Source organism: Podarcis pityusensis (genome assembly GCF_964106645.2).
Source record: "Podarcis pityusensis genome assembly, chromosome: 16".
In the NCBI taxonomy this organism is placed as follows: domain Eukaryota; kingdom Metazoa; phylum Chordata; class Lepidosauria; order Squamata; family Lacertidae; genus Podarcis; species Podarcis pityusensis.
Window position 1 is genome coordinate 27,076,194 of NC_138041.1, and position 12,131 is coordinate 27,088,324.

Sequence of the window (12,131 nt, forward strand, 5' to 3'; positions counted from 1 at the left end):
GTCTTTGCGACTGCCAATGCCACAGTATTAACTGGCCAGAGGCCACGTCAGTTGGGAAATGTTGGTTTGTTGTGTTTGGAAAGCTGCTTTGTGCAAGCCCAGTAGTTTTCACACAAGCTTGGCTTGCTCCCATCCTCTAGCCCATCAATTCCCAACTAGCGAAAGATGAGGTGAGCCAAAGAGGGAATCAGGGGGGGCCTTGTCTAAGTTATGACAAATGGGTGGAAGCACATGGACCTTGAGACAGGGCAGCCACAAAGAGATCTATTGTGGACATGGAAGTGCATCTCAGGAATTTGCACTCTTTACCCCACCAAACCTTTGAAGAGGCCCCTCTGCTTCCAGTCCATTAAAGCACTGTGGCTTTAGGTAAGCTTCAAAGAGTTTCACAGCTGATGCCTCCCGAGCGTCTCCTTGGAACCCTTTCCTCTAGGCCTCTCTCGCCCTGCCCACTTGAAGCACTTGCAGATCCTACCCCAATGGAGTGTTGATGCTTGGACAGCAACAAAGGGGCTCTCCAGGACTATCAGGACAGACCCATCTTGCACAACAGGGAGTGTGGTGAGCTGTTTTTGCCGTCCTATCAAGCAGAGCAGCGACAAGCAGATCCGACATTCACAAGCCTAGGAAGAGCCCTGGTCTGAAGCCTGATGGCAACATCCTGGCTGGCCCTTGGATTTCTGAGCTGGGGGTGCACGGATGCCAGGCCCCCATCTCCATGTGTCCCCAACCTAAAACCTCACTGGTGCCTAATTGGTTTACATGGGAACCGGTTCCCGTTTCACTACTTGTGCCTCTCTGTTTGCACAGCCATCTCTGTGACTTACCTGGTGGAAAGCGAAGTGTTTCAGGAACCACAGAAGCCCCTGGAGATGGGAGAATCCCCAAGCCCACCCTGGTCCTGAGCCCCTCTCCCAGCATGCAATCAGACTTCAGGCTTCCTGCATGCCAGAGAACAAGTTTCCATGGCCTCTCATGTGCACATGCAGCTTCCTCTGAGCCAGCTCTCATCCAAACAAGGCAGCTCCTTAAAGCTCATGTTGATAAGGACAGAAAAGAGAGAAAACGGGACTCCATCAGTGGGCCCCCAAACCAAGGCTACTTATTCAGAAAGATTGGTAAAACGGGGGGGGGGGGGGAGAGAGAGAGAGAAACTGAACAGATAGGAGACTCCAGGACTACTAAAGCACCAAGAGTTAGACCCACAGACATCAGACCCCATCACCCCAGGCAGGAGCCCCCTGACTTTGGCAGTCCAGACATGCTCAAAAGGGGTGAAGAAATATTGCCTCAAACTCAAGACAAAGGGATGGCAGTAGGGGAAGAGTCTTCATCAGAAAGCCAACTGGGGCACCACCACCCAGCTCCCACTGCTTCATGCTCCAACTCTGCAGGCAACTTATTACTGGCTGGCTCTGGGAGGGGAAGGGGGGGGGGCTGGCTTACCGGTCCTGAAGCACCCATCTGAGCAGCCTGAGCTTGAGCTGCGGCTGCCTGTTGTTGTTGTTGTTGCTGCTGTTGTTGCTGCTGTTGTTGTTGCTGCTGCTGCTGCTGCTGTTGTTGCTGTTGTTGTTGTTGTTGCTGCTGCTGCTGTTGGTGCAAAGCTCTTGCCTTGGGAAACAAAACAAAGAAGGGAATTCTGCACAGATCTGGGTTGAATCAATCACACTTAAAAGTTTATCTTAAAATTGGACACACACCCCCCTCTGGACACACACTTGCTCCCTTGCCTCCTACACCTCTGTGGCTTAGGTGCCAGGCTTATGACCTCTGCATGGCATATATATATATATATATATATATATATATATATATATATAATGTTTACAAATGCTGGAGGGCCAAATGAGCTGCATTTCACTCTATAACACTCCTAGCCTGAAACATAAGCCAGCTCTTAAAGCCCTGCTATAAATATCCACAAATTAATAAATTTTGCAAGATTTAACTTCAAGAACTGAGAAAACTTATGAGAGACATAGCAATATTCTGGATCATTTCTGCACCTATAAGGAGGGCTAGGAACTTTTTCTTTTTTCTAAAAAGAAAAAAGAGGAGGGAACAGAATAGATTCGCAAGGCTCTCGTAGGAATTTGCATCCTGCACCACTGACTGAAGAGGCCCCATCCAACTGCTGCTGCTATACAACTTGGCACTGAAGAACACAAGCTAAAAAGCAGCAGCACAGAAGCCAGCGGTGGGGAAGGAAGCAGCAGCTGCAAAGCAAGCCCTGCAACTGAACTGCACCCCTCTTGGCCAAAGGTGGGCTGGAGGGGAAGGAGCTGGTGCCAGACACCACAGGCTCCCTCCACCCAGTTTGGTCTGCTTCTCTTTGGCAGAGAGCCCTCCCCAAGATCCCCTGAGCCCATGTGAGCTGCCTCCTCTGCACCTGACCCATTCTTGTTCTTGTATACTTACCTGCATGACTTTAATCTGCTGGGCTGTGAGCATGACCTGACCAGGGATCTGCCCTGGGATTGTCTGTGCCTGAGACACTACTGGCTGCGGCGGCTGAGCTTGTGCAGCCTGTTGCTGCTGCATCTGTTGCATCTGCTGCTGCATGACCTGCTGCGATGGGGGTGGCTGTTGCTGCTGCTGCTGCTGCTGCTGTTGCTGTTGCTGCTGCTGCTGCTGTTGTTGTTGTTGCTGCTGCTGCTGTTGCTGGGCCTGTATAGCCTGAACTTGCAACTGTTGCATTTGAGCAATCCGCTGCAGTTGCTGCTGCTGCTGCATCTAAAACCAGGAAAGGGTTGGAAGACATTTGAACCTACACAACAGGTAAGGCTAGCCAAGAAAGAAAACAGGGGAGGGCTGAGTGAACAGGCCACAGGCAGACAGCTGATGAGAATGGATGTCCATCTCTCTCTGCCTCCACCTTTGCTCTTCACACAACCATCATGTCCAAGCAACCTCAATTCATTCAGACCCTTTGGTCTACAACAGAAATGTGGAGCCTTCCATTTTCTAGGCCTCCCAAAAGAAAATGAAGCAAACCGGCTGCACAGGAAGCAGGAAGTGTTCTTGACTGGTGGAGTTTCCTTGCTGCACACAGCAAACGGAAAAGGTCCCTTTCTCAGCACGCAGCAAGGAAGCCGAGGGAGGGAAGATGCCATGTGGAAGGTGGGTGGGGTTTGGGCATATTGTCGGACATATAACACCCCGGTAATTTGGCCCTTTGTGTGTGTGTGGCAGGCAGACGATCCTCCCTCCTAATCCCAGTCTACAATATCCTGCCACATTCATGGACAGACAGTGGTCAATGTCTCTGTTTCAAAGGAGGGGTCCATCCCATTCCCACCCATGCCCTCCTCCTTCTCAGTCTCAGTTATACTCCTCTCTGGGTTCACCTGTGAAGTGGCATGTGTTAATGAGGCCTGCTCCCCACACATTCAACTCCTCATAGCAATGAACGGGCTGCCAAAGCTTCGCTGTACATATCTCCCCTACATCCCTAGAGAAGAGTAACCGCTGCAGGCCACCAGGTGCCCCACAGAAAGACACGGTAGCTCTAAAGCATCCAGCCTTCGGAAGCCACAGGCCACCTCTCTCTCTCTCTCTCTCTCTCTCTCTCTCTCTCTTTACCTGCTGCTGGTTCTGCTGATGCAGTTTCAGCATGTGCTGCTGCTGGGCTGCCTGCATCTGCTGCTGTTGCTGTTGCTGCTGCTGCGCCACGGCTGCCGCCTGCTGCTGCTGCTGCACCGCCTGGAATTGCTGCTGGATGGCCGTCTGCTGGGCCTGGAACTGCTGCTGCTGCAGCGCTGCCTGCTGTTGCTGCTGCGCCTGTGCCTGCTGCTGCTGAAACTGCTGCTGCTGTTGCTGGGCCATCTGTTGCAGCTGGAGCTGGGCTGTGGGGCAAAGGAAGGGGAAGGGAGGAGCCATGGGTGTGTGGCAGGAGGCTGGCAGGGCCCTCAGAGAGGGGGCAGCCAGCAGCTGGGGCTTTTTCTGGGCAAGGTCACCTAAGAGTCCAAATCCAATCATCAGGCCCAGCCCAACTTCAGATTTGGACTTTACAGTAACTGCAATCTGGAAAGCAGAATACAGGATGAGAAGAAAGCCACTCTCACCCAATGCACAGGAGGCAAGAAACAAAGAAAACGGGCCTGAGCCTGTTTAGCAGATGAAGGTGAACACTTTCGCTCAGCCAACAGTGACTTCTGCAGTTAACTGGCAAGGATGGATCCCTGTGGCTGCCTGAAAAGGCCCACATTCATGGAGGGCAAGAGCCTAATCTGCCTGTACAGGAGTTGCCAGGCAGAGCAGCCAAGAAGGACAAGAGCATGTGTGGGTAACCTCTGGCCGGCAAGCCAATCTTTTACTGCAAGCCATGCCCATCAGCTAATGGGTAGGAGGACAGGGCTGAATCCCGCACTGGACTGTGCAGGGTTAAAGCCTTTTCCATTCTCCTTTAAGTGGGCTGTGGTGGTGCTTAAAGGGGGAGAGGATGCTTCAGCCCTGTCACAACGACATCACTGATAAGGATCTTGGCTGTGGAGCCAAAAGGGGTTCCCCACCCCTAGGCTAAATAGACAAGGAGACAGGCATGGGGTGTGTCTCTGATGGACGATTCCTCTGCTGCAGCTAAGACCTGCTAGTCTCTACACCAGGCTCTCTAACCCAGCAGCATGAAAGGATAGTTGTGAAACGGCACTGGCTCTGCCCGCTTTCGCCCGCCTCTCCAGCTCAGAAAGGGATAAGGGAAGCAGGTGAAGTGAACAGATGCTTCCTTAACTCGTCACATGCCACTCGGAGGAAGAAGATGAGACAGGGCTAGATGGGGTGAATCAGCTTGTCCTGGGAACAAACCATCTTTGTACATGGCTAAAACAGAGCCATAGACAGCATCTTAAAAAGCAGAGACATCACCTTGCCAACAAAGGTCTGTACAGTTAAAGCTATGGTTTTCCTAGTAGTGATGTGTGGAAGTGAGAGCTGGACCATAAAGAAGGCTGGTCACCGAAGAATTGATGCTTTTGAATTATGGTGCTGGAGGAGACTCTTGAGAGTCCCATGGACTGCAAGAAGATCAAACCTCTCCATTCTGAAGGAAATCAGCCCTGAGTGCTCACTGGAAGGACAGATCCTGAAGCTGAGGCTCCAATACTTTGGCCACCTCATGAGAAGAGAAGACTCCCTGGAAAAGACCCTGATGTTGGGAAAGATGGAGGGCACAAGGAGAAGGGGACGACAGAGGACGAGATGGTTGGGCAGTGTTCTTGAAGCTACCAGCATGCGTTTGACCAAACTGTGGGAAGCAGTGAAGACAGGAGTGCCTGGCGTGCTCTGGTCCATGGGGTCACGAAGAGTCGGACACGACTAAACAACAACAAAACAGAGTCAGAGAGCAAACTCTCTGCCATCTGCTCCTGTTTTTATCCAACAGGGTCTGAAGGGATTCCTCCCAAGGGAATTCCCTCAGCATGCTCCAAAGCAGGAAAATCCCCCCGCCCTGGCCCGAACCTGTCGGCTTCCCATTTGGTCTTTGGGGAGGGTCACAGTCCCAGGGCCAAACCACTTAGCACCCAGGGAAGAGCCAAGACTCCAAACACTTACTTGGCTGGGAAGCTGCTGAGATGCCTGGAATGCCACGGGGGGCCATCCCAGCTGCCCCTGGTGCCGCCTGCTGCCCCGGAAGGCTCATCTGCTGCCCCATGGGGGGCCCGAGCACACCCATCCCCTGGGGGCGAGATGCCATGCCCATGCCCGCTGCTCCCGCAGGTGGGCCGCCCGTCAGGGTCTGCAAGGCGTTCATGGGATCTGTGGAGAAAAGAAGGATCCCTGAGAAAGCCCCATGGAGATAGGCAGCAATGCGCTGAAAGGAGCTGACCCCTGGGCTCAGCTGTTCACCCCACCACTAGTCCCAGCAGCCACACAATGACCTCAGCCCCATCCAGCAAGCTGGGCAGAGGGGGGAGGGGTCAACTTTGTTTTTGCAGAAAGCCTTGAAAAACTTTCAGAATTACTCGCTGGTTTCAGCTTCTCTCTGTTTTCTTTTTTAACCTTTTCCTTTTTATACATATATTTTTAAAATAATTTTTTCTGTTTTACAATTTAAAGTACTCCTTTTTGCATCATTGAGATATCATTAATATCCTAAGGATGTAAAAATGAGTACTTTAAAATGTAAAACAGAAAAATTAATTAAAATACATATTAAAAAAGAGATATTGATGACTTCCCTTCTTCTGTTTCCATGGTTCATTTTACATACCATAAATGCGTGCATGTTTTACAAAAAATATACCATTCAGTATTCCACTATTACATCCATCAAAACTTATTTACACTGTTGAATTTATCTAAAAATGCTGCCGGTGTTTTCAGCTGTACACACTTATTTTCCATATATTCAATAAACTTTTTTGAATCTTCTCTAAATGTATGTTCTTCTTGTTCTCTTATTCAATGTTAAGTCTGCACATATTCTGGCAACTTAAGTTGCCAATTCTTCTTTGGTTAGGACCTCGCTCGTTTTAAATTTTGAGGCTAACAAAACACGGGCCGCAGTAGTGACATACATAAATAACCTTTTCTGACACCTGGGAATTTCAGTCTGAATTATCCCCAACAGAAAAGACTAGGGTTTTTTGGAGGGGGGGAGCACTTCTAAACTTTTTTTTTTTACCTTTTCTGTCACTGAATTGATCAGATAGAACAGAACCTGGGCCTGTCTGTGTGTCACATTTGCTTGCGACTGAGCTCTGGCAGGAAATCCAGCACAACGAGGAGACATGCCCCTTACACACCCATCCACACCCACAGAACAGGAGTCAGAGTCCTCGGAAAGAGTTCTTAAGGAAGTAGGTAAGACACATAAAAAAAATGGAAGGTGATGAAGGAGCCATTCTTACCACTGACGGAAGCCTGGGACTTCTTGTTGTCTAGGAAAGAAAACAGCAACAACAACTGAAAATTTGTGCAGGCACATTTAGGCAAGAAAAATATTAGTCTAATTTGAATAAACAGCAGATTGGGGAGGGTTGGGGGGGGAAGAATCAAACAAGAGAGTTACACATCAGACAAGTGGGTAAATAAGTAACCAAATAAGTAACCAAACACACCCCTGTGTGCAAAGAGGAGCAAAGAGAATGTCAGCAATGTCTAGGCAACACAATGACCATGTACATACGCAATAGACAATCTTTACAGAATTCCTTCAAACCAAAACAAGTACAAAATGAAATCTTTAGTCTCAAAGTCTCTGAAAACCTTTGAATGAAGCAAGGTACCAGACTTTGTACGATGAAAGACAAGCTGTGAAGCTTTGTGTATTCAGCAAATATGATGTCCAACACTGAACAGTGATTCCGGATATTGATTACTGTTTCGTCAGAATTCTTTGAGACTAAAGATTTCATTTTGTACTTGTTATGGTTTGAAGGAATTCTATAAAGTGGGTAAATAAAGCAGAGGGAGGGGTTTGGGAATAGTTTTTTTGTTGTTTTACAAATACAGTGGAACCTTGGTTTACGAACTTAATCCGTTCCAAAAGTCTGTTCTTAAATCGAAACCGTTCTTAAACCGAAGTGTGCTTTCCCTAATGAGGCCTCCCACCGCCGGTGCCCTTCCACTATTCGGATTCCGTTCTTAGATCATGGTAGAGCTCTCAAACCGGGACACTATTTCTGCTTTTGCGGAGTTTGTAAACTGAATCATTCTTAAACTGGACTGTTCTTAAACTGAGATACCACTGTAAACATTTTAAGTATTTATCTTATAAGGGTTGCATTAACTTAAATCCTACTCAGAGTTGACACACTTGAATAAATGCACCAGTTAATCCTGTCCATTAGTTTCAGTGAATCTCCTCTGAGCATCACTAACATCATTGCCTCATTTTCCCCCAGCTTTTATTTAAAATATAATCTTTATTGGTTTTCCAAACTTCATACTTATACATATTATATTACATTTTACATTCATAGTTTGCTCCTACGAGCGGACTTCCCTCCTTCCTTCTTCTGACTTCTTTATGTAACTTCTGAGTTTTTCGCATTGTCTTTATCCATTCTACATATTGTTCTTCTACTTACACATTTGTCCATGTATTGTCTGTATATAAATAAGCCCTTCTATATATACAATTCTTGTTGTCTATCCATATATTATTTGCCACTACCATTGGTTACTTTGATTACATTGTATTTCTTATTGTTATTGTTATTATTATTCCCATAAAAGTATTTATGTTACACGTTATGAGGTTCATTTTAATTCTACTGGTTTTTCTATTTCACACACATCTTTCCTATATACAACATAAATTTCTTCCATTCTTTTTGGAATGTTTCATCGCCCTGTTGTCAAATTTTCCCCGTTAATTTGGCTATTTTTGCGTACTCAATTACCTTCTGTTGCCAATCTTCCACTGTTGGCAATTGCTGTTGTTTCCAGACCTGTGCTAACAGTAGCCTCGCCGCTGTTGTTGCATATAGGAACATTCCCCCCCACACACACTTTTTGAGGTCTTTATTATTTAAACGTATATACTGCTTGAATGTAGTAAAATCACCAAGCAGTTTACAATAAACCCTTTTCATACCCTCATCCTATGTAGTTTTAGAATTGGTAGTATTTTATTTGATAAGAATAAACCAGATTTTTTTTTTAAACTAGCAACCTTGGGAAAAAGAACGCCCCCGAGCTGTCAGCAAACAAAGTGCTAGCGCACACAAATCAGAACAGGATTACTTTCACTTTCTAGCAGAAAGTATTTGTCTCTTATACTGTATTTAAAAGAGCTGTATCTTTGTGGACTTGAGAGTGTTTCAACATCAAACACTTAGAAAAGCCGGATATAAAAATACTATTTGGATCAGTGCCATATTCAGGAAATCAAGAATTTCATGATTGCTGTTCCTCAAGTTGTGCCACTGAAACCAAACCCCCATTTCGTCCTCTTTCCTTGGCTAATGCTTATTTTTTTATCCCACTCTTTCCTGCCCCGACGGTCCCCCCTCAAAGATTCAAATGGCCAACAAGCGCTCTCCACAAACAGGCATGAGAGTACTCACGGATATCCCGAAAGTGGATGATGAGTCTTGCCACCAGGGAAAGATACTCCTCCTAAAAGTTAAGAGAAATGAAAGTGCATTTTAGAAGCCAGGGAGGGAGGGTTGGAGGGCAGGGTGCCTCTGACTCATTTCCTCCTCCTCCTCCTCCTCCTTCTCCTCCCCCTCTCCCTCTAGAAGAGCAAGAGAGCCCCCGCGCTGGCAGAACTGAAAGGGCAGGGTGCGGTCTGCATAAAAAGATCACTGTATTCAACTGCAGAAAGGGGATGCTTAACTGGGCAGCATGTAAACATCCAAAATAAAAATGGAATAACTGTGCCAGGCAGAAAGCCCAAATGCAGAAGGGGTAAGGCACAAATCGCTTGAAAGGACCTGGCTCGAATTTTAACATACCGCCGAGACGGGGAGGGGGGTGTCCCTAGTGGGATCAACACCTAGCAAGGCAAGGGTCAACTTTCCCAGCTCGCCAGGCACAGAAAAGCATCACCTGAACCCATATGCCCATTGCTGCGGTAGTCATTCCACCTACACAGTAGCAAATCAGAGATGGGGCAGGGTGTGTATGCGCACGTGTTTGCAAACAGGATGTACACATGATGCATGTGGAGTGATGGAGAGAGGGGACAGATGGACAAAGGAAGATGTGAGCAAACTTCCGACTACAGTCATACCTTGGTTTTCGAACAGCTTAGTTCTTGAACGTTTTGGCTCCCAAACGCCACAAACCTGGAAGTGACTGTTCCAGTTTGCGAGCTATTTTTGGAAGCCAAACGTCTGATGGGGCTTCTGATTAGCTGCAGGAGCTTCCTACAGCCAATCAGAAGCCGCACTTTCGTTTCCGAACGTTTTGGAGGTTGAACGGACTTCCGGAACGGATTCCGTTCGACTTCCAGGTTACGACTGTACCCAGGCTCTAAGGAAGTCAGACTATCCTACACCAGGGCTGGGGCCTTTTCAGTGATGACTCCGACCTGGTGGAATGCTCTGTCCCATGACACTAGGGCCTTTCAGGATTTAACCTCCTTCCGTCGGGCCTGTAAGACAGAGCTATTCTGCCTGGCCTTTAATTTAATGAAGAATACCCGCTCTGAGACCCCACAGCTAATTCTCCCCTGGCCTCCTCGCTGGCTCAAGTAGGACTAATTCAGCCAGCTAGCCCTGGTGACTATCTAATGCTTATTGGATGGATTTCCCCCAAATTTATTTTTGAACTTTGAATTTTATTGTTATTCATGTTTTTATACTGTATTTTATGCTGCTTCTATGTTGTATTACAATTAAGTGTTTTAAATTTGTTGTTAGCCGCCCGGAGCCTGGTTTTCTGAACCAGGAAGGGTGGGGTAGAAATTTTTTTAAATTATTATTATTATTATTATTATTATTATTTCTTCACTGGTGAAACACAGAGGAAAACTGCACCGACTCCAGAACCAGCCACAGTGAAAAAAGACACCTCTCCCCCACCAACCTTTAGTGTTTTGCAGGGAACACTCTGCCCTCCAGGAGAGGTAGAAGATAGAATGGGAAATGGCTGGAGCTCCCTCGCAGAGCATCTCCTATGCATGCAGAAGGTTGCAGGTAGAGCTGGGAAGGAACCCTGCCTGAAAACCTACACAGCCGCTGCCAGTCAGTGTAGATGATACTGAGTCAGGTGGACCAAGGCAGTTTCTGTGTTTGCCTGCCCCTGTGGGAAAGATTTGGGACTGGAAGGGGACATGGTGTCTTCCACTTGGGCAGAGCTGCAAAGCTTATGAGGAAGGGACTAACCAAGGAAGCCACGACTGTTCTTAGGCGGGCAACTGGCAGAAGACGGGATGCCGACCAGGGAAGTGAAACCAGCTGTTCTGACAGTCACCTGCCCAGCCAGGGTTTCCCACTGTCCTCCTTCACTCCATAGTGGGAAGGGCAGGAGCTCAGGGGGTTGCATGCAGCAGGTGCCAGATCCAATCCTTGGAAGCATCTCCAGGAAGGGCTGGGAAAGACAGCTTGCCTGAAACTCCAGAGAGCAGTTGCTGCCAGCCAGGGTCATCAGTTCTGAGCTAGCTGGACCAAGGGTCTGACTCCTCGGAAGAGGGCAACTGGTGCTTCAACCCCAAAATCGCTAGAGCCTGGACCTTCTCTCTCTCCTGCCTGCCCTTCACTTTCACCCTTGGCTCCTTCTCCTTACCCGTGATTTGGCCTTCAAGAAAACGTGGTTCTCCATCTCTTTGCTGCTCTTATTGTGAGCCACTCCAGCATTCCGCATGCTATCTTCACTGCAAGAAGGAAAAGACAGAGAGCAGCTGAAGCACCAGAATCACAACCGCACGGAAAGGAGGCATCTTGAAAACAGGGCCCACTCCACAGGCTATTTCTGCTCAGCCCTTCTGTGGGTGAAGTTCAGTTTCTTTTGAAAGGCGGAGGCCCCGGCCCAACTTCAGAAGAAATCATACAAGTGCATCAACCCCACAACACTCGCTGACACACAAGCAACCCACAAACACACTTCCACACCTGCCCCAACAGGACTTTAGCTTTGTCTCTTCTGGCCACAGGTTCTCCCTTTTCTTGTAGGTAAAGGTACCCCTGACCGTTAGGTCCAGTCACGGATGACTCTGGGGTTGCAGCGCTCATCTCGCTTTACTGCCCGAGGGAGCCAGCGTTTGTCCGCAGACAGCTTCCGGGTCATGTGGCCACCATGATTAAGCCACTTCTGGTGAACCAGAGCAGCGCACGGAAATGCAGTTTACCTTCCCACCGGAGCAGTTCCTATTTATCTACTTGCACTTTGACGTGCTTTCGAACTGCTAGGTGGGCAGGAGCTGGGACCAAGCAACAGGAGCTCACCCCGTCATGGGGATTTGAACCGTCGACCTTCTGATCGGCAAGCCTTAGGCTGAGTGGTTTGGACCACAGCGCCACTCGCGTCCCTTTCTTGCAGGTAGCAGGAATTAAATATTTTATTAATTTTTATTTATTGATGATATTTCTGTGCCGCTTAATATCCAGAATCCCCAAGCAGTTTACATCAAACAACTGGGGGTTGTTTCCAGTGACATGGTTCCATTCCCACAAGCAAACTTCCCCTTCTTGGGGGACCCTCTGTATCAGATTTTGCAGGCACCAAGGGAGAGGAGAGGAAAT

At 48.0% G+C, this 12,131-nt stretch overlaps 1 protein-coding gene across 2 annotated transcripts in view; it reads right to left on the bottom strand.

Moving 5' to 3' along the window:
- Positions 1-12,131, bottom strand: part of MED15 (mediator complex subunit 15) — a 30,193-nt gene that overhangs the window by 12,980 nt on the left and 5,082 nt on the right. For both annotated transcript variants that reach the window (XM_080985126.1, XM_080985125.1), the window contains exons 2-8: positions 11,176-11,263; positions 9,012-9,063; positions 6,849-6,878; positions 5,551-5,754; positions 3,583-3,845; positions 2,419-2,733; positions 1,447-1,611 (exon numbers count right to left, since the gene is read on the bottom strand). In XM_080985126.1, the coding sequence (XP_080841252.1) occupies positions 1,447-1,611; positions 2,419-2,733; positions 3,583-3,845; positions 5,551-5,754; positions 6,849-6,878; positions 9,012-9,063; positions 11,176-11,263 (1,117 nt within the window). The remainder of the gene's footprint in view (positions 1-1,446; positions 1,612-2,418; positions 2,734-3,582; positions 3,846-5,550; positions 5,755-6,848; positions 6,879-9,011; positions 9,064-11,175; positions 11,264-12,131) is intronic.